The sequence below is a fragment of the Populus alba genome, chromosome 1 (genome assembly GCF_005239225.2).
Source record: "Populus alba chromosome 1, ASM523922v2, whole genome shotgun sequence".
Taxonomy (NCBI): domain Eukaryota; kingdom Viridiplantae; phylum Streptophyta; class Magnoliopsida; order Malpighiales; family Salicaceae; genus Populus; species Populus alba.
Genome location: NC_133284.1, coordinates 13820681 through 13843143, shown reverse-complemented (window position 1 = coordinate 13843143; position 22463 = coordinate 13820681). Strand labels below are relative to the sequence as shown.

The 22463-nt window shown below is 32.1% G+C and overlaps 2 protein-coding genes and 1 long non-coding RNA gene across 7 annotated transcripts; 2 read left to right on the top strand and 1 right to left on the bottom strand.

The window, feature by feature from the left end:
* Positions 1-9444: 9444 nt before the first annotated feature.
* On the top strand, positions 9445-13838 carry LOC118039099 (probable serine/threonine-protein kinase PBL19). 2 transcript variants are annotated; one of them, XR_004685881.2, is made up of 6 exons: positions 9445-10320; positions 11440-11700; positions 12481-12603; positions 13006-13170; positions 13253-13434; positions 13525-13838. XR_004685881.2 is itself a non-coding variant. In XM_035045694.2 (5 exons), the coding sequence occupies exons 1-5, from the start codon at positions 9973-9975 to the stop codon at positions 13528-13530; spliced, it is 1167 nt and encodes a 388-aa protein (XP_034901585.1). In that variant the 5' UTR covers positions 9448-9972; the 3' UTR covers positions 13531-13838. The 2 variants fall into 2 exon arrangements, 1 of the variants encoding a protein (XP_034901585.1); XM_035045694.2 differs by having other exon boundaries at positions 9448-10320; positions 13006-13434.
* Positions 13839-15367: 1529 nt separating this feature from the next.
* On the top strand, positions 15368-22442 carry LOC118039098 (uncharacterized). 4 transcript variants are annotated; one of them, XR_012169340.1, is made up of 4 exons: positions 15368-15809; positions 15874-15951; positions 16064-21879; positions 21970-22442. It is a non-coding gene; the product is annotated as an uncharacterized lncRNA (long non-coding RNA). The 4 variants fall into 4 exon arrangements; XR_004685878.2 differs by having other exon boundaries at positions 15369-15951; positions 16390-21879; XR_012169339.1 differs by having other exon boundaries at positions 15369-15951; positions 16164-21879.
* On the bottom strand, positions 17519-21117 carry LOC118039097 (beta-amylase 3, chloroplastic). Its single transcript, XM_035045693.2, has 4 exons — positions 20513-21117; positions 19956-20166; positions 18702-18812; positions 17519-18517 (listed from the first exon to the last, which is right to left on the bottom strand). Exons 1-4 carry the CDS (start codon positions 21115-21117, stop codon positions 17726-17728), a joined length of 1719 nt encoding a protein of 572 aa, XP_034901584.1. The 3' UTR covers positions 17519-17725.
* Positions 22443-22463: the final 21 nt, after the last annotated feature.

The following is a 22463-nucleotide window of genomic DNA, read 5'->3' as shown; positions in this document are numbered from 1 at the left end:
TTGCAGAAGATTCTTCCATTTCACACTGGAACTACAGGATTAGCAAGCCCGACATGCCAGTTAATCCTACATGGTCAAAAGCACACCACCACCCACAGCTGGCGTTGCCACAGAACCATACAAAAAAAGAAGTTTAAGGTGGTAGTAACGATGAACAGAGACTAAACTAAAACACGGCAAAGCTTGAAAGTTGAAACTAGGTTAAATAGGTGGAGTCCACAGATACAGCGTGCCATGTACGTGAACACAAAAAGACAGAGAAAAAGGAACCGGGAGGGGCGAAGAAATCTTTTTGAAACATTTAGGAGATCTCGGGCACTTTGAGGAAACGCAGGACCTCCTTTTTTACTCACATAGTACAATTATTGAAGATTTGAAAGGCCTTGTGGGGCAAAAATCATCTCCCACTTGGCTCGAATGAGAACACCTAGGAGAACTGAAGCTGCCTGCGTAGACAAAACTCACTTTACTTCTGAACAACTTTATACATATGATTATTGTCCCCCACCCATAAATGACATCAGAATCCTGATGCTTTGACATTTCAGGTCAAAATTCCTGGATGTGGTTTCCTTGTAGCAATACTAGATTGGACCAAACTTTTTTCAAAGGTGAAAAAAAGATGTTTACGATTAAAGAAGTGGGAGAAATTTAAGAGTTGGGTCATTGATTTTATTAAATTTAATGAGCTTGGTTAATTTAATAATATGATAAAAAAAAAAATAATAATAATAATAAACAAATCAAATAAAATAAATTTGATCCGAATTAATCTGGGTTAATGTGCGAAACTCTTGACCAGGTATATGAGATTGAGATAATCCCATAAAATAATGAAATCGAAAAAAACCAACAGTAAAAAAAGACTTGGAAAAAAAACATAAGTTAATTTGAGTTAACCTTCCAAACTTATAACTTAGGTCCTGAAGTTGAAATTATCCCATAAAAAAGCAAAAAAAAAAAAAATTATGAAGCCAAATTCCTGATTAAAAAAATCTTAATCAACAAAATGTCAAATAATAAAATTAAATAAAAATTTTAAATAAAAAAATTTAAATAATATTTTAAAAATCTTAATCAATTAAAAATATTTTTTTAATTAAAAATACATCAAAATAATATATATTTTTATATTTTTTTAAGTTTTAACATCAAAAAATTTGAAAAATATATATATAAAAAATAGTAATTTAATATTTTTTTAAGTAAAACATTTTAAAAAATGAGTCGAACGACATAACCGAATGAGTCCCTAGACACAATTTATACCCTTGAAGGTCATTGATTTCGCCATTTTAGTTATTTAAAAAAATATGGCATTACAAGATAAAAGCATCCTGGAGTTTCCTCGCCAGGACGTAAAGATAATAATTAGTAAGATCGAAGTGCTTTTCCCATTGGACCGGTGTGGATGGGGATTTTAAATTTGGAATTTAACGGACACACTAGCTGACGGACAGGATATAATTATTCGTCCCTTTGTTTCATAAACTATACTATTAACATCAGACCACACTAAGCATTGACTAACGCTTTGAATGTTGGGGCTGCGTTTACATATGTGTTTTGGCAAATTTTGAATTTTTTTTTTGTTAAAATTAAGTACGGTTTATATTTTTTGGATCGTTTTGATGTGCTGATATCAAAAATAATTTTTAAAAAAAAAAAAATTTATTTACATATATTTCAACTCAAAAAACTATTTAAAAAGCAATCTTTATCACAGCGTCAAATACGCACAAAAATTTATTTAATGGCGGAGCATAAATGCTTGGCTGGCAAGCAATAAAGGAACCGGCTCCGTGATAAAGATAGTTTCTACTTTCTAGGCGGGGGTAGGTGCCCCCGTTTGACAACTTCTATCTGTAACTGTACGGTGCTCACCTCCCAGGAAATGGCAGCGAAAATACCATTTTCTTTTTTTCTTTTTTTGCACTCCAGAGGTGAAAGTCTACTCTGAAGAAATTGATGAACACAGGAATTTAGCACCTGGAATAAGAAATAAAATAAAATAAAAAGAGAATGGTGTTAAGAAAAGAGAAGCCATGGCTATGTCGAGAAGCAGCAACGGCGAACCTTCCTGCTATTTACCATAGAACTTCGCGGCTTCAAGCAAACCCTTTATCAAGTTAGGAGGCTGCTAACGTAGAATGTGCATGTCGAAATATTTTTACTGTTAATTATTGAATCTATTATCGTATATAACATGGATAGAGTGACTTGTTCGTTTCAAATTACAAGCTTGATTGGTTATTTCATAATATTTGAGTTATTATTATTTTTGTACTGCTTTTTTTATCTAGTATTTTTTTAATATATATATATATAGTAACTTTTAAATTTATGTTTTAATTAACATTCCTCGTATATTTAATTTGTTTTAAGGGATTTTTTTTGATAATGTTATGCGTATTTAATTATTCGGATTTATTCCAACCAAATACGTGTCCTCATTTATTAAGCTCTCATGTATTAACTACAAGTCCTTTAACGTGAGCCCTTTAAACATCTATAAATCGAATTGACAGAGCAAAAGTTAGTAAACGGTCAAGAACAGTAGAGAAGACCAAGTCATGCACTGCAAAAGAGGAGAAATTTGCTCTCTTCTACTTTCTGAGAACTTGATCGGAACTTTCCCCCTTGCGTGTTGTGGTGGTGGCGGCGGCGATGCAAGGAGAAGAAGGGGATGCTATTTTCTATGACTCTCTCATCAAATCTCTCACGTTAACGTCTCTCCAGTATCGGTTGCGTTATCCGTGACTCAAATTAAAAAGAAAAAGAAAAAGAAAACATCAAGTCTTGATTTTTTTCCTGTTCAGGTCGTGCCCTGAAATTCATACTTGTCTTTCTCTTTGTCAATTACGCATTTCGAGAGAAGCTTTACGATATTCAAACTTGTATCGTAGTGAGATTAAAAAATAATTTTTTTTAATAAATGAAAAAGTTTTATCATTTTTTAATAAAAAATGATTTTTTTCTAATATAATATCTATTATTGGTTGCTGGTCTCATATTATAAGATTTTATGCTCAGTCGAGTACTACAGTTAAAAAGTATTTTTTAAAAAATTAAAATTTTTTTATTTTAAATTAATATATTTTTTATGTTTTTAGTTATGTGTTGATGTTAAAAATAATTTTTTAAAAATAAAAATATATATCATTTTAATATATTTTGGAATGAAAAATATTTTGAAAAATAATTGTTACCACACTCTCAAACACCCTATAAGAACAGAATATATAGAAGTATGGTAGAAATTGCTTTTTAAAGTGTTTTTATTTAAAAATATATTAAAATAAATATATAATATATATATATATATATTAAAAATAATTTTTGACATAGCATATTGAAATATTTAAAAAAATAAAAAGTTAAATTTAAAAAATTCACGACTTGAAACAATTCCGAATACTACCTAGATAGATAAGCTTCCCGAGCCACATGTCTCCACAATGGCGTTATCTATGTCTCGCAGCTGGTTTTTCAATATGGGGAACCAGTGGGGACCATGCTACTCCCAAAAAGAGGTGAGAACTCAGTCAGAGTCCCCCTTACGTATATTTTACTATCATTCTTTATTTTATAATTATTTTATTGTCTTCACACTTTTTTCTGAGAAGTAAAAACATATTTACAATCCTTCCAAATTTGGTCTATCTACGAATATATTTTAATCCATTGAATATTTAACTAAAAATTTCACGCGTCTTTTTTTTTTTTTTTTGGAAATTAAACTGCTGTCAAGATCAGTGATGTATAAATATAATTTGAAAAAAGGATTTATGTTGACGTCGTTGTGAGCATGGATGAATTTAAGGGGAGGTTCCGCTTTTCTACAGCAAATTCTTGGCATTTTCCTCTCCTGTTGTGGAGTTTGACTGGAATGTTGGTAATGATTATAATTGAAAAGTGTTATTTATTTAAAAAAAAAAATTTTTTTTTTATTTTTAAAATATTATTTTTAAAATCAATCCATCAAAATAATTTAAAAATTAAAAAAATAATAATAAAAAAATTAAATTTTAAAATAATTCAATTTCAACCGTGTTTTCCATCGTAACTGTTACAGTGATACGATAAAAAAAAAAATTGTTTTGATCCTGAGGGCTATATTCATGAGCGTGAAGTCTAAAAACTTGTGTGTTATTCTATCTACATTTTTCACACATGTGTTTATATAATATGTGTGTGTTATTCTTAGCTGTTTTTAATTCAAAAAAAACCTCTCTTAGGAAGAAATTCTTATTTCTCCCCTGGACGTGCCCTTCACCAGATGTCCCGTGGAGCTAAAGAAGGAGTGAACCAGAATGGAATGGGGTCGGGAACAATTGACTTACTATTACAAGACAAATTTCATGATACATTTTACATGTGAAATTGCTTTTTTACCCTCCAATTAAATGATATTTGGTATATTTTATGAGGGTAGTATGGTCTTAAATGCCTTTAGTGGGATTACTTAAATGCTTTTTAAGTCAATAAAACAAAATCCTTTGGATATGAGGTATTTATGTCTTTATATATTTTTTTTCTCTTTTCTTTTAAAATTACAAATTGGATGTTTTTTTTTTTTTATATTTGTACTTCAATAGAGTTTTATTTTCTTTCAACTTATTCTTTTAATTTCAATTTGTAATATATTATATTTTTTAATTTGATTCTTATACTTTTAAATTTTGATTTTTTTACTTGGTATTTTTTTATAATTTTATCATTTGACCCAAGTTTATTTTTTTATTTTTTTTTTCAATTTGATTCTTTTTTTTTTTGTTGGAGTTATTTTCCTCTTTAGTTTAACCCTCCAATAAAACTTTTGTGTTCTTTTTTCTTTAATTTCTTTTATTTTTCATTTGCTCCTCTATATAAATGCTATTTCTTTTTTATTTAGCCCTTCAATTTCAATATGTCATATATTATTATTTTTATTTGATCTTTATTCTTTTGATTTCTTAATTTTCCTTGATTTTTTATAAAAATTTTTATTGGTTTTCAATTTCACCCTTCAATCTAAGTTTATGGTGTGTTATTTCTTTCAATTTTGTCATTTTTATTTTTTGTTTGATTTATTTATCCTTTTAATTTAACTCCCCATTAAAAAAGTTTTAGTAGCTCTAATTTATTTTTATTTTAATTTTTACCCCATTATTTCAATTATCATTTTTATTATTATTTTATATCCATTTGTGTAGTTCATTATTTCCCTATTTTGTTCGTTAGTGTTTGCTGACTCGAACCATTTTTATTTATTTTTTTAATCCAATTTTATGCTTTCATAAAAAAATTTTTTTTCAAGGTATTGTGATTTTTTAAAAAAGAAATAATCAAATTACTATGATTTCCTATTCTTTTATCGTTTACTTAAAATAAAACTAACTCATTAAATTTAGTCGATACTTTAACTCGGTTGTTGATTTCTCTTATTTCCCTGAAACCCGCTTGCGACTCTTAAACATTTATTTTAATGGAAAAAAATATAGATATGGGTTTTTTTATGTGCACATGCCACCATTCATCCTCTTATATTTTATTGTGAAACTACTATTCAAAATATAGATATGGGTTTTTCCCTTTTATTTTATCAAATCAATTCAATGCGTGTGTTTATTTTTATTATCATTTGATTAAATAAAAAAATTTAGAAAACATAACGAGATAAATATTTCATTTTGCAAGATTAAATATCTTGATCTATATATGTTTTTTAATTTTTCTAGTTTTATTTTTAATTTTTTTTCTTCATTTATTAACATATATTAATCACATGAATGCATAAAAATTTTATTTTCATTTAGTTTTTCCTTACCTAAAAGCACACATATAAAAAATCCTATATGTATAATTTTCGTTTAAAAAAAGAAATCTGACTTGCGGCAAACAAGAATCAAATAGGCAATCAACTACTCCATTTTCCCAAGCTCTAAAGGCTTATACTGATTTTTTAAAGCTGAATTTCTTTATATGAAAAAAAAAAAAAAACATTTTTTTAGCCAGGAGTATCATGACCAGGTAGGTATCCATCCTGTAAGATAAGAGAGAGAGAGTGAGATTTGAATTTTAATAATCCTAAGAGGAGATAGACAATCGGTCAACTCATGCTGACATCAATGGCATGAACAAGCAAACACAATGACGTCACTGACTGTAATAAAATAGGTATAGTCGTGCCTACTTTTTAATAAAATAGTGAAAATAGAAATCAAGAAAGCATCATAAGAGAAGAGCGTGTGTAAATATAATTAAAAAACAAGAGAAAACAAAGTATAGGCACACAACAAGGACTCACCGAGTCAGTGATGAGGTGATGCCTGAGTCACCACAGAGGACATAGGATGACGTCAGTTACAGTAGCTGGCCGTTGGGGTGATCAGGTCTCCTTGCCATAAGTGACATTCGTGCAAGAAGGCATTTTAAAAATAGATTTTTAATAAATATTTTTTTATTATAATTTTTAAAAAATATATATTTTGTTAAAATTATTATGAGATAATTTTATATATATAAAATAAATAAATAAAATTATAAATAAAAAATAAATTATTTTAGCTTTCACAAAAACAAATACTTGATTGAAACACAATTATTTTTTATGCGTGATCTATTACAAAAACTAAACAATTTATTTTAAACCAAATCACATGTAATTTTAAATTTAATTTTATATGTGATTTATATTTAGATGATAATCTATTATAATTAATAAAATATTAAATTATATAATTAAATTCAGTTATATTATTTGAAATATGTATAAAAATAAATTAAATCAAGAGTCTTAACTATTTTGCTTTTAAAACTAATAATTGGTAGAATAAAATAAGTATAGTTAGATCTTTACTTGGAAAATGCTGATATCTAAAAAATGTTATCCATTGATAAATTCATCTACATAAAAGTATTATCCTTTTGAATTCCTCGTGTGAATGTTGTACCCATCTTTAATATACCTTTAAATCAAGAGGTTATAGAGTGTTACCCCGGTTTTTTTTTGTTAAATGAAAATATGGACCAGGGCACTGGTGCAGCCAGCAGCTTTATTATCTGGTATACCATTGGAGGAACCTTTTTATTATCAAGATAAATTGAATTCATAGTTATATCATAATGAAATTATGAATTTTTTAATGTAAAATAAATTAAAAACAGGTTTATATAAATAAAAAATTAATTATTTTATTTTTTTATAAAATTAATGCTTGAAATACAATTATATGCGGGGTTTGAAAAAAAAAACAAAAATTATTTTACTGAACAAATAATTTTTTTATAATTAAGTAAAAAAATAGAAGTTACCATATTAACCTCTTCAGAAAAAACTAAACTTCTACTTTTGCCATGGTTGTAGTATTTTGGAAAAAAAGAAGTTATATGTATGTACATACTCAGTTTATACTTGATTTTTTTCTAAATTGTTTGTTAAATGAAAAAAAAAGTTAATTTTAAATTTCATTAAAATACTTAAGAGTTTATTTGACTCTACAATAAATTATAGTTGCATATTAAAAAAAATACTTTGTTTTAAAAATTTAAATATATTTTTATATAGATGATCAAATTTTAATATAATCGACTAGTTCTTAGTTTTACATGTTGAATTTTATTTAAAAAATATGTTAAAACGTGTTTTTAAAAAAAAAAAAATTTTTTTTACTAAAAATTTATTTTTTTTTTATGTTTCGGATTGTTTTGATACATTAATTTTAAATAATTTTTAAAAAATAAAAAAATATCATTTCGATACTTTTCAGTATGAAAAATATTTTAAAAAATAACTATATACACTTTCAAAAATAAAATAAAATAAAATAATATATATATAGCTGAGCTTAATAATCTTAAACGTTCATTTTACTGAAAGAGGCGAGGCCCAAATTTATTGGTTTGTCAACTTGTTTTAGTTTTCAATTTCATTAATTTAACTATTGATAACAACTGTTTTTTTTTATGTACCTCACAAACTTAAATATCCTAGTGATTGTTAAATCCCTAAGATGAGGGGAGTATTAGTGAATTTGATGCATGATTTTACTATGATTGATAAGTAATTAGTGATATTTTATTAGTTATTTACTTGAATTTTTATTTTTTTTAAAAATATAAATAGGAAAGAATAATTCTATATCATTTGTAAATATAAATCTATCAAACCGTCTATCTCTAACAATCGTTATTTCTTAAGGGTGTGTTTGGTATTACGGTAGCTTTTTGTGGTTGTGGTTTGAAAAAAATTGTTTTATAAAAAGTACTTTTAGTTGAGATTGGTTTGAAAAAAATAGGTGTTTGGTTAAAACTGTGGTTGAAATTGAGGTTGAAGAAAAAGTAGTTTAATGTGTTTGGTTAAAAAATATTTTTCAAATTGAGGTTATAAAATAATTTTAAAAAATATATATTAATATTGATGATTTTAAATTTAAATATTGTAGAATTAATTACTCCTATTACATCATGAAATAAATAATACTTTATATAAAATATTATTTATTATTCCATTAAACTATTTATAATTCCATTACGTACAAAATTCATCCGATAAGGTATATTAAAATAAAAAATAAAAAATGAATTTTTTTTAACTGGGCCGGGCCTAGCAATAACATAATTGGAATTACGATCAAATTTCATAAATGCTAAGTCATCATGCGATATCCTTCTAATTTATGTAGTGTTATTAAATAATATTAATTACTAGTTTTTCGAGTAAAACACAATTTTTTTATAAAAAAGTCAACAATTTCATTACATACAAAATTCATTCGACAATAACTACAGTTATCATGATTTATCCTGCGTGCAATAAAATTAAGTAAAATATTATCAGGAATAAAACTGAGATTATAGTACGAACAAATTTAATTTACCTTAAACTAATTTTTTTTTTTTAAAAAAAATACTGTTCACGTTCACGTGAACAATACGAGTACAATTAATTAACTGTATTAATTTTTCAAAAAAAAAAAAACTTTGTGCACTGGTTTTAAAAAAAAAAAAAAAAAAAAAATCTGTTCTTGTTAACAGTGCGCAGTGGAGCATGGCTCCACTGTTGAGAACATCACGAGAAGCAACATTTTGCTGCTTCTCCAAAACTGTGGCTCAACCGTGTAAATAAATGGGTCCCACCAGTAAAAATTACTTTTTTTTTTGTTACCAAACACTGAAATATGTGGTTGCGGGTGAACCTCACCCGCAACCACAAAACCAAACACCCACTACGTTGCAAAGCAATGGTCGTTCTGACCGCAGCGCTCAACTGGTCTAAGCGAAAGTCAGGATTTAATTAGTAATTAAAGTCCAAGCCAAACGTCTGAACGCGCAACGAATTCGGAACTGTTTGTTTGTGCTGTCAGCCAATCTTTGTTTTTTATTGTTTTTACATGCAAGGTTAGAATAAAATTTTAAAAGATATTATTTTAATATATTTTTGAAAGAAATAAATTCCACCACGGTCACCAACACTTCCATAAAAGAAGAGAGAACCCATGGAAAGAAAGATAACCAGGAAGGAAAGGTCTTCTTGGTTATAAATCTCATCCACTTCAGCCCCTTTTCACTTCACTTCTTGCGTTCCTACACGCCATTCTCTCCCTCTCTCTCCTCTGTTCCTGTGTGTGTACGTGATTGTCTCAGTATTTTCCACTTTTAAACTGTTTTACTTTTCTTTCCCATCTTGTTCCCCACCCTCATTGCTTCTGTTTTAGGTTTTGGTTTTGGTTTTGGTTTTGAATCATAGTTCATTTTCTTTTAAATCCATGGTCTGCATGCCATCGAATTCTTGGTTGGTTCTCTGCTATCATCACTTCTCTGCGATATAACTGCTCTGATCAAAGTTCAGTTCTTTCTTTGCTGTGTTTACACCTTGTATTCAATCCTCAACTGGGTTTCTTGTTCTCTTGCTTTTCCTTCATTTCCTCCAGTTTTTATTTTTTTCATCCCGCGGTTCTCTTTTGAGGATTGAAAGCTGAAGGAAAAACCATGAAGTGTTTCTATATTTTCAAGGATAAATTTAAGAAGAAGAAAGGACAAGCAAATTCAGCCCCAGAACCGGGAGACCAAAGCAAATCAAATAGTTCACCTCCGAGTCGTAAAGCGAAATCCTTACTATCTCCAAGAAGCATACCTGAATTGTACAAAGAGAAGGAGCACAATTTGCGAGTTTTCAGTTTTCAAGAGCTTAAAGAGGCAACAAATGGTTTTAACAAATTGCTAAAGATTGGAGAAGGTGGCTTTGGGAGTGTGTATAAGGGAACAGTCAGACCTGCCAGTGGTCAAGGTGATCCTATAGTGGTCGCCATTAAAAAGCTCAACAATCATGGCTTCCAGGTACAATCTCTCTCTGTTTTTTCTTTTTTCCCGCTGAGAATTCCAATCTCATTTTTTCTCTGTAATTTTTGTCCTTAATTTTTTTTTTTTAAATTCCTTCTGTTTATATTTCTACTTTTTACTCTTTTCAATTGCCTTTTGCATTCAGTGTTGTATTTTGGTGGAGAGACTATATGTATGAGCATCATGCTATAAATTGAAAAAAATATCATGTTTTGCTTTCGTTTTCAGTTCATGATCAAGATGAAAAAGATTGCTGTAAAAATAAAGAACTGAAAAAGGATGCCTTTTTTGGCGATTGACTGATGTACTGGCATACCCGTTCCTGTAACGATCACAAAACTGTAATGCGCTACAGTTTCGAGTCTTCGAATGACCTTACAGATACTCAAATCGAATTGGTTGGGGAGTTTATGGTGAAATCAAAACCTGACATGATCATGTGAAGAAATTTTTTGGCTGTCTGTGCTTACACGAGACACAAATCATGTCATTTTTCTGTCAACAATGTCTTTGGCCAAGGTAGCAAGACGATTCCGTTTGGATATGCAGGAGTTCCTGAGTTCCATTCTTAACAATGTTGGTAGTGATAAATTAGACTTTGTTTCTCATTAGGTGATTGCCAGTTGTATAGGATACAAGGGAGAGAATATTGTGAATGAGCAGAATTAAGTTGGTATTATCCCAAAATATATTAGCAAGAGAAAAAAAGCTAAGTTCAAATGTCCAGTAGACCACAATCTGCAATAAGCCAACGTCTTCGCATGTCTTAAACTTGAACTTTATGAAGAGAATTAGATTATAATTAGGAAAATGGAATGTTTTTCCTGGAGTTAAATTAATTGGATCCAAAATGAAGCATTCAGATCTTGGAATCTTCTCTGTAGTTCTAAAATACGTAAATTCTTGAAGATACTTTGAGGGCATATATTATTTCTTCCAACGGTACACGGTTCAAGCTGAAGGTTTTTTTTTTTTTTTTGGTAATTTTGATGAATATTGGCCTTCATTGAGTGTTATGCGTTTTCTTTTCTTTATTGTTTATATATATTTCTTCATTTCATTTCATAAACTACAATGAAATGATTTTTCATTTGTCACTGTCCTTTTCTGATATAGGGCCATAAACAATGGCTTGCAGAAGTTCAATTTCTTGGAGTTGTTAATCACTCGAACCTAGTGAAACTTCTAGGTTACTGCTCTGTTGATAGTGAAAGAGGGATCCAACGGCTTCTGGTTTATGAATATATGCCCAACAGAAGCTTAGAAGATCATCTTTTCAAGAGAGGTCCACCCACTCTGTCATGGAGGAAAAGATTAGAGATAATCCTTGGTGCTGCTCAAGGATTGGCTTATTTGCATGGAGGAATGGAAGTCCAGGTACTGTTTAGAATGACCTAGATGAACTGAATTAATGTCCCCTTTACCTCTAACTGTGCAAAATCAAAATCTGTAGTGCTCTATGAAAGTGGAGCCTTCTTGCACTTTTTAATGCTTTCAAGTTGTGGCTATTGGCGTGTGTACCTTTAGGTATTGGCTAAAGGAGGAAATTTCAAGTCAAGGTCTTAAATTCAAAATCGTATCAAATTAATATAAGATTAATTGACCTTTTCTGGGCCATCAAACTGGTCGAGTCATCCAGAATTTGAGCTCTTGGTTTAGATAGGTTGTTGCTTCATGTGAGAACATTGTTTCCCTTCTCACTGCGAATTGACAAGTCTCCAGCCCTGGAAGATGATATAACTTGGCCACTGTCCTCATTCTTTTCTGGCAGGGGATTTGATTGACTCGTTAAAAATGCCCCATAGCTTCCGAAAGTCATTTCTGAATCTACTGTTCAGATCTCTCATTGCATAGATGACAAGTCTCACCATTGCCTGGTTTTACACCACAGGATATTATTGTGAAAAACTCCCATGGATAAAACCTTGGCAGAACTCATTTCTGCATCCAATTTGTTGTAACTTCTTATCCTAATGGTATCTTTTTTTTTTTTTTGGGATTTGGAGAAGCTGTGAATTGTACAATTGGCATTGTGCATCTTATTTTGTTTACGAAAGACCTTAACTTTCTTGGCTTTACATTGAAAGTTTTGGTACATTTGAAAGCAGCCTCCTTTCAATTATAAAATTTTAATCTTTTTCAGCCACAATTGTACAGGTTATTTATCGAGATTTTAAATCCTCGAATGTTCTTTTGGACAAGGACTTTAAACCGAAGCTCTCTGATTTCGGGCTTGCTAGAGAAGGACCGACGGGTGATCGAACTCATGTATCCACTGCGGTGAGTAACTTTAAGACATTTATAAATGAAACCATCCCCTAATTTGTGCTCTTCATTATGTTTCTGAACCAAACATTGTAGCTGGTTAATGCAATCAACCATGAACCAAACATTATTGAAATGATGTCTGGGAAACTGAATAATAGTAGCCTGTGATTACTAGGAGAAGCCAAATTAATCTCTTCTCTTTCCTTTTATTTTTTTCCTTTCCTTCTTTAGTCATATCTATTAAATCATTAATGGATTTTTAACAGCAAAGTCCCACTATTAGATCTTGATAAATGTGGCTATGCAGTATGCCTTGCCCTAACCATCGATGATTGAGACAAAGCTTCGTGATTATATTTCTAGATTGGTTTTTAGCCTTGCTTGTTCTTGTGTTGATGTGTTTTCTTGTGTCAGGTGGTTGGTACATATGGATATGCTGCTCCTGAATATGTTGAAACAGGCCATCTCACCGTTCACAGTGATGTATGGAGTTTCGGCGTTGTTCTCTATGAAATCCTTACTGGCAGGCGAACGCTGGAAAGAAATCACCCTGTAAAAGAGCAGAAGCTTCTAGATTGGGTGAAACAATTTCCAGTTGACAGTAAAAGATTTAGCATGATAATTGATCCACGACTCATAAATGAGAACTCTTTCAATGCAGCAAAGCAAATTGCTAAGTTGGCAGATAGCTGCCTTAACAAGAATGCGAAAGAGCGGCCGACAATGACTCAAGTGGTAGAGAGGTTGAAGCAAATAATACAAGATTTAGAAGGGGAGAACACCTCTACAAATAGGAATGCTGAATCGTCTCAATCTAGCTTGTCGAGGCGCAAACAGAACAAGGTTTGTCCATGTGTATTATTCTAATGGTCGGGCTAGAGCCTACACGTCACCATACTTCACCGGCTAAACACTCTTTTGTGATTCTGGCAGGTATAAATGCTTGGATGTTGAGCACAATTGAATGGCCATATTATCAATGCACCTGAAATCCATTGAAAAACAATACCCTGGAGTTACGTAATTTTGTATATGAGTTGATCCGAATCAATCTCAATTCGACATAGCTATAGCATTCTTTTCTTGTTTTACTAGTTACTATTTTTCCTCTGTTAAGATCATGAATGTTGTGAGGCAATAAGATAAAGGCACATAGTAAATGATAGAGTGGTTTAGAATCTTGATGCCAAATCTGTGCCTGATGTAATTATAATGACTGATGTAATACGATTTCCATTGTTTCTCAAGTTTTGAACAACGCCTACAGTTGCTCGTTAAAGAGTTTCTTTTCCAGGGAAAATGAATTACCCCTCTTGCCCCTGCCAGCAGCTCCCGTCATATGTTTTCCCTCACTGCTCTTGTAGCATATGAATATACGACGATCAAGGGTTTTGCAGAGTATATTTTGCAGTATATTTGCTTGGATCCTGCTCAAAAGGAGCCATGGTACGTTGCTATGGTTTGCATCTGTGGCTGTGCTCTTACCAAGCAGTAGATGGAAAATCAAAGAAGAACACTGCTAATACACACATCCAAACACGGAATAACATTTGATTTGCTGGTGGGAGCCGCGCGCACCCCTCAAAGTGATACCACACCTAACTTTCAATATATATAAAATATAATTTGACCAGACAGATTATATAATGATGATTATTGCTGCTGTTCAACTTTTACATCTTATGTTTTTACAAGAACGTATTCCCCTCGTGCTCAAAACATATATAGATGGTGGTTGGGAATACGGTATAAATTATGTTTTTATAAAATTTAAAATGTGATTTATATGTTTTGAATTATTTTGATGTGCTGATGTTAAAAATAATTTTTAAAAAATAAAAAAATATCATTAACATTTATTTCAACACGAAAAATTATTTAAAAAATAACTGATACTATACTCTCGAATACGCTATATACCTAACATTTTGTTACCAAACGATTATCAGCTAAAATAAAATCCAAATACACAAGCAAACCCCATTTTTAATTATTTATCTTTGAGCCAAAAATCGCTCACATATAAATAAGATCTTGTAATTCGATGCATTTATTTGTTTTTCATGAACCGCGATATTACCATGTGTTTTTAGATTTAGATCGATGTGAAAGTTATCCTCGTACAAAAGATACTTCTTAATGGCTGAGTCGTATGTCTGCCAAGATTGACTTCCTTGGTCTTGGATCTTATCTCTCTCTTGTTAGAAAACATGGCAACGAATCAGGGTTCACGTAGCAGCCATATGCGACAACTCTGCTAGTGGACAAACTTATTTTTAATGGGTATAAATAGTTGTTTTTTAAAGTATTTTTTGTTTAAATTATTTTTTATATTATCATATTAAAATGATTTTAAAATATAAAAAAATAATTTTAAATAAAAATTTTCAAAATTTATCTAATTTCCATTTAAACCGGAATAACAAATAAGGTCTTGACAACTGCTCTGATTTCAACATGTTGATATGATTCTTAGTTGCACAAATACATTTTTTCATATGTAAATTGGGTTTTAGACTAAGTGCTTTTCACCCAAATTAAGAGTGTTAGAGTAATTAAAAAGTAACTATTAATAGTTACTTATTTAATAAGAAATAAAATGTTTCAAATGAAGAACAAAATTAATGTGTTCATTAATTTTTTAATTTTAATAATTTAATTTTTTTTTCTGTCAAAGTGGCCGTCTTGAATGCTTGATATTTATAAAAGATTTTTTTATGAACTTTTATATTTTTTGATATTTTAAAAAATATTTTTTGAGAGAAAATATCAAGTTATTGTTGAGAGGCATTCTTCTCAGCAAAATCTATAAAATTAGAAAAAAAGTTTGGGATTTAATTGAAAATAATAGGGTAAACCATTAAGGCCTAAACTGAGGTTTCTCAGAAGAAAAACTTGTGAAGATACGATAGCCTTCGGCTACATGAATTCATTATTCAAGTGAGAAGCATTACATTACAGGCTGGTCTAAACCGGGTCTGGCCTGATAAATCAAGTGTTTTGAGCTCCAGCTTTGGTCATTGGAGCCCACCTTCAGCCCACATTATGTTCTTAGTTACTTAAGGCGTGCTCAACATTTATCTGTGAATTTACTTATTTGTTTTTTTTTAAGAACAAAGGAAAATCTCAAAGCATAACTGGAGAAGGAAAAGGGGAAATAGTTCACTTTAATTCAAACAGTAGCCCACAACAGGAGTTTTCTCTGCCGTTTCCTTCTGGTAATCAATTCTAAACAATTTCTCCTCACTTTTTTTTTTTTTTTATCTTTTTTAAATTTATCAGCTCGGAAAGTGCCTGGAGACTTAATTGTACTGCTACAACGTTGGGATTTTTACTTGCTTCCTCATCTTCTGTGTAACAGTGAGTTAAATTGTTTTCCGTCTTAGCTAATTTGTTGTTTTCTTTCTTTCTTTCTTTAATTGTACATTGTGTAATATTGCTGCTGCTGCTGTTGTGAATTTTTCATGTATAGAGGGTTCTATCTTTTATGGTATGAAACTTGGCGTCAGAATATCCTTCTAGAGTCCTAATTCTCCATTTTTTTTCAAACTTACTTATGATGCGAGTTGAAGATGGAAGATGAGGATGAGATGACATGGGGACTATCTTGGACTGATAACTTTGACTAAAAATCTCTTCACACAGCTTTGTGGAAGAATCTTGAATTGAGAGACGAGTGATTTCCTTCAGGATCTATTTGGAAGATCAAAACCCTTCCTTTACACTGTCTTCTGTCTTTCTTTTCTTTTTGTATGGGAGGTGGCTTGCATACGATTCTGACTGTTAGTAATCCTACAGAAAACGGAAAAGGTGTTGGTGAAGTGGTACCATTTCTCTGAGGGTGCATCTGAATCTCTCAATCACTTGTTGTTTCACTGTTGCCCCTGTTTGGAAATTGGAGCACTTCAGGCTTTGGGGATGTTGAGTTGAATGCTTGGCTTGGTGGAGGTTTCTGTAGGAGGAAAATGGAAGTTATGAACTTGTAGTCCACTAGCTATAATTTTGTTACCTAGGAATGCGACAAAACTGCGTATGCAATGGAAAAGAGTCTTCGCCTTCTTATAGATAATTAAGTTACAAATTTAAATTCTGGCAAACGGGGAAACTCTTTGCAAGTGTAATTTATGCTACAGAGTTTACTAACTAATTATTTTTATCTAAGTTTTGTTCTCTGTAAATGGGATGGCACCCCCTTGATAGCTTTAGAATAGGTTTCTTTTTCAACAAAAGAAAAGAGAAGAAAGGTAGATATGAGTAACGATATGGAACATTATAGTATATAAAGTTAGGAACAAGTTTAATGTACACAGTAGTTTAACAAAACTGAGACCTGGGAGCTTATGATTAGTCTCTGCAATGTTGATCTCTTAGGAAGTATGGTTTCATCTAGTCTTTATAAATTATTTGATATGGTAGAATGGGAAATTTTACAAACTTGCATAGTTTTTAATACAAGAAAATTCTTCCCATATGATTATAGAAAAAGGTTGCTGTTCAGCAGCAATTCTTTTTCCTTGTAATACGATGGACACGTAGTAACTAATAGCCTGACACTCTCCTCTGAGTTATTTTATAATGTTCAAGGTCTCAGCAACTGCTTGAGATGAGTTCCATCTTGGTGTTAGGCACTGCATATGTGTTCTTGAAAATTGCAGGAATTGAAAGCTAAGCTTTATGAATCACTCTTCTAAATAATTTGAAGCATATTTTTCATGGGACCTGAAAGGATTGCACTGCTTCGGGAGATGAATAAGATCACAATTGAATTTTAAAATGTATTTATTTAAGCAAATGTCAAGAGAAAGAAATCTGTTGACTTGATGGTGTGATGAATGAGATTGACTGATCTTAGAAAGTACGGGTCACCCTAACACACCCTAAATGATGAGTCATCTTTTAGCTGTCCATAATCTTGGCTGACAAAAAATTAGCTTAAAAGAATTATTCTCCATTAGTGGCATGGAGATATAAATACAGATTTTGATTCTTTTATATAACCATCGCAAGAGTTTGGCAGGTCATGCCAAAAGTATGGTGCACATGTAAGATAACATTTTCTCTACTCTTATTTCTGTTCTACCTATGATTCAATGAGCTATTCAGTGTCTTACATGAACGTGCACATGTCTTTGTTTTATGCCAGAGCAGCTTCCTTAGTTTTCTGAACACTCTTGTCTTTGATAAAGCCAATGTAAAGGTTAGTTCCATGGGAGTCACACTCCGATAGTTTCTCGTTCCGACCACCTTCTGACATGCTTTTAACAAACTCCACTAATTGCCGCCAGTTGTCCCCTTCAAACAACTTCTTATTCATTCTTAGATATGTAAATGCAGTCAATCCATTGCCAGATTCTGATCGACTTGTTGCCAAAACTTGTGTGTATGCACCTGCATCATACCTCTCCAATGCATTCTCCCCAGCAAGTTCAGTTCCAGCAGTCCTCGTAGCCATCTTCACTTGCCGCACTAATCCTTGTGGAGAACAATTTGCATGTTCTGGCTGTTCTCCATCTCGCATTTCCATGCAGGTGAAATTGAATACAACCCCATGTTTACTGAACATCCGTGCTATTGGTAGGTACCCATCATGGTGTCTAGTATTATAGTATCCTGCAGTTAGTTCAGCTGCATGAGACCTCGTTCTGTAATGCCAATGAATTCCTGCAACCTTTCCTGATAGTTGTGCTCCAGTTCCTTGAAATATTCCTTCTGCAGCTGCTAGGATTTTTTCGCCATGCTCTAGTAGCTTCCCTGAGTACCATTCTAAGAAGAACTGTCCATATTCAGTATTCCATGTTCCATCCCTGCGGAAAAATCCAGTTTCTTCAGGAAAATGATTATACTGGCCGGAATCATGGGGTCCTCCTCGTCCCCAGTCTTTCTTTCCAAGTGCTTCAGCCGATGCTTCCAGTGAAGCTCTCATGTACTATTCAACATAAAATTTGTTTTTAGGAGTTAAAATAAATGACACGCCAACTGGTTTATTCTGATAATTTGATTCCATAAGATACATCGTGCTATCAATTGATGGGGCACTCATTCTGTTGATTGCTCAAATTGGCTGACTAGCATTCTAAAAAAATTGCAGTTTAGGATGCAACCAAATTTACCTTGTCATAGCATTGGAATTCTCCAATTCCAGGAAACCTCCATGTGCCATTGGTTTCTGGATAAGCTGGGTATCTCAGCTCTCCACATGGACCCATCCCCACTTGAATTTCCTGCATTAAAAGCTGAATCAGTTTCTAAATCTTCAGGCTGTAATATCTCTACTTGTAGATAACAAGGGGGGTACTCATGATTTTTCTCTCTCGAAATGGTTCTATTTTCCATTCTATCCCGTGAGGCTCTAATTTTTTATAGCATACAACTGAGTTATTTATTTTCTTTTCTCTCTCATCTTGTGGATCCTTTTCATTTCAGTTTCCCTCCGACAGTCTTGGTCAAATATAACCAAGTGGAACCTATAATCTTGCATGTATGAATGATGGTTCTACCACTGGATTAGTCACTTTCGTAGTCATTGGAATATACATATTGCTGCAAACTTTCAGTGAAAAGTGAAAAACATAAAGAAAGTTTGTTCCCTAAGCTGATATTTAGTACCAATGATGAGCTCAATGGAATTGATGCTTGCAAACTAATTAGTGATGAACTTGTGCTTAATCTGTGTTTCAAGCCCAATAGATTTTCTCATGAAAATAGAAAAATTTATTTTTAACCTCACCTAATAATTTAAATGTTTAGATTGAGTAGTCATTTAATTATTTTCCTTTTGTTTCTAAATTTGTTTTGGTTGCTCAAAATGCTTACATAAGACAATAAAATACCTTATTTTCTTCCTCTTCCTTGGATATTTGATTTCTAATGACCAACGTTAACTCTCACTTTATTTTTTTCTTTTCTGTTATTTGGTTGCTTCCCTTGTAGTTAAAACTACGCACACCTATGGAGATCTCTCTGATCTACTACCTTGATATGACATGAATTAGACATTCAGAATGATTTATTGTCATTTCCTTTGTTTCCAATCCATATGAAATGTACAAAACTATGTGACATCCCTTTTTCTTTTTAAATGTTTGTGTTTATGAATGTATGTGTGTGATCCATAAAGGATTTCCATGTTAGCATTCTGTTGATGCACTTTTCAAAATTCTTATAGCCATAAAACTAATAACAGTGATTCGATTGGTATGAGCATGTTCTATGATGTGTCTACATGAGTGTGAATAATAATTCAAGTTTGTTACATGTTGTCATTTTGTGAAGTAAATTGATGATTATCTATATGTCCAATTTACCCAAATTTCATCTCTACGCCCAAAAAATAGGACCAAAAGGTGTGATGTCTAGAAGCTCACCATAATAACATCTCCTAGGTAATCTTTGAATCTCTTGCGGAAGCTCCTCATGTAATCACTGTAGACCTGTATGGGTGTCCTTCCTCTAAGTAATGGTAACGAGTCACAGCCCAAGGAAATGTACTCAGGATTCCTCCTTCCTGATCTGTCTGTGTAGACAAGATCAGGGTTTTTGCTCATCTCTTCAAGCACCCATGGAGGCAGGGGAATGCTAAAATTTGAAGAGAAAGAAGGGATTAGTCATTAGTTAACATGTCTTTTGCCTAGTTTAAAATAGAGTTAACTACCCGCAACATGCAAAGAATATTGGTCAGGCTTATCAAAAGAAATTAGTACTTAACAAAGAAAAAAATCACTGCTTGGCACTTTAAGTGGCCAAGTCTGAAAAGGTCTTTAATAGGCTCTTAAGGAATCTGAATAATATTATTATTTGACGAATTCATCTCTTAATCTTAAATCTTAAAAGAGAAAAATATATCAAAACTAAAATTCATTGCTTAGTTGTGACTTTCACCCAAAACCCACCTCCAAACAGAAAAGTTTAGGCTTTATAGTACCTGCAAGAATCTCCAACATTTCCTCCACACTGATGAAAGGACATGACTACTTGAAGCTTCAGGCCATGCTTTTGCACCATCTGCACAAGCTCTGCATACCCTTCCCAGTTGTATTTTAAAGGCCCATCTTTCTCCACCAATCCCCACCAAGCATCCACCATTACTCCTTCGACTCCTGCACTTCTCAAGGCCATCAAGCTAGCATTCATTGCTCTTGGCTTGTTCAAGTTCCCCCCAATTGTTATTGTGTCAAGTGGCAGCATCACAAACACAGGCACTTTAGAGTCATTGCTACTACGAGGACCTGATATTGTATGTAGTTCTCCCCCTTTCTTGCTTTTCCTTCCTTCTGTCATCAAGATTTCATCGTGTGAAAGCTGTGCTTCTTGCATTGAATTCTTTGCTTGAAGACGGCATGATGGCTTGATATGCGCAAAGCTAATTGTGCCAGAAAAATCATCAGGAGTTTTGGGGCTTCTGGTGTCTTTTAGACTGATAAAAGAAGTTGAAGATCGCAGTGTTAAAGTCATTTTTCTTTTTGGTGTCTTAAGAGCAGAGGAGGGAGAGAAGAAATGTAGGAATGAATGAATGTGCCGTGTGTTCATTTATTAGAGTATCTCAGGTTCAGGTTTTTCAAGGATAAAATTTTGGTGGGCACTACTCTAAAGAGAAAAAGTGCAAACAATGAAAACTACTCTGCCACCTTTTCAATGTCATTTTCACCATATGTGGTTGCACCTTTTTCCTTTATGTTATGCTAGGAAGAAAAAGTTCCAGTTTTTTTACTTTCCATCCATTGAATTAATCTTGATTGTCGGATGCTGACTCAAGGGTATAATTGGCATCTTATTGTTCAAAACTTATTTTTATGCATGATCTTTCCCACATGGGAGCTGTGAGGTAAATATTAGCTCTTAACTCTCGTTTACTTGATAACAGGCAATTGGAATATCTTGAAGGATGCATTTAATATTTTGACTATTGTCTTTTTTATTGCCTACCTACTTGAAGGTTTAATCAGTTAATTATCCATGGTTTGTTAAGTCAAATGGCTGTAAATTGCAGAAGATTGCTCTAAACTCTATTTTGAAACTATTGGGTTTATTGTTTTTTCTTGTTCAGCACTTGCCTTCCAGTTTCTAACGGATGCACATGGTAACAAGTTCATGGACTACAAAAACTTTTTATGATATTGGACACGCTAGTGAAGACTGCACTATATGAGCAGGCATTAGCCACTATTACTGATAGAGGGGTTTAATTTTCCCTTTTCAGTTTGGCTATAATCATGCTTATCATATCAAATCTCTGGGATTTGGTGAACAATGGGTGGGTTTCTTTTGCCACTATCTAGCTTACCCCACAAAGTAAGTATGCATCCATTTGGCTTTATCTTCATTCCTACTTAATATGATTTTCTGTGGCAGGTAAAATCTTGATTTTTTTTTCCTTTTTAGTTTTGCACAGATTCAGATAAGAGACCGGAGGTTCCTTTTGATTAGGAAAACATGTGGCTGTAATAAGTCTCCTTTTTCATTATTCTTGGAATTCTCTATCTGCATGCTTCAACTATTCAAAGCTTGGCTGCTTCTTTGAATTAACTATTCTCCATTGGAATTGTGAACCTCCACTGCCATGCAAGTCTTCATCAATTAGATTGAACTTGCCTTTATCTTGCATAACGTTATTCCACATTTTTGCTAGTGTGTTGAGAAATATGAACACCTTTAGATGCAATATTCATGGAGAATACCTAGGGTGTTATCCTCTCTTCATGTGCATTTTGGTATCAAATTATCAATGCTTTGTATTGGATGGAGTTCTTACACAGCATAGAGAAATAAATCAAGATTTAAAATTTAATACTAGCAATACCTGTACTTTATACAACTTAATCTGTGATCTATAAAGACCTACGTATTTTATGTGTGTTGGAAGGTTTTATCTAGAT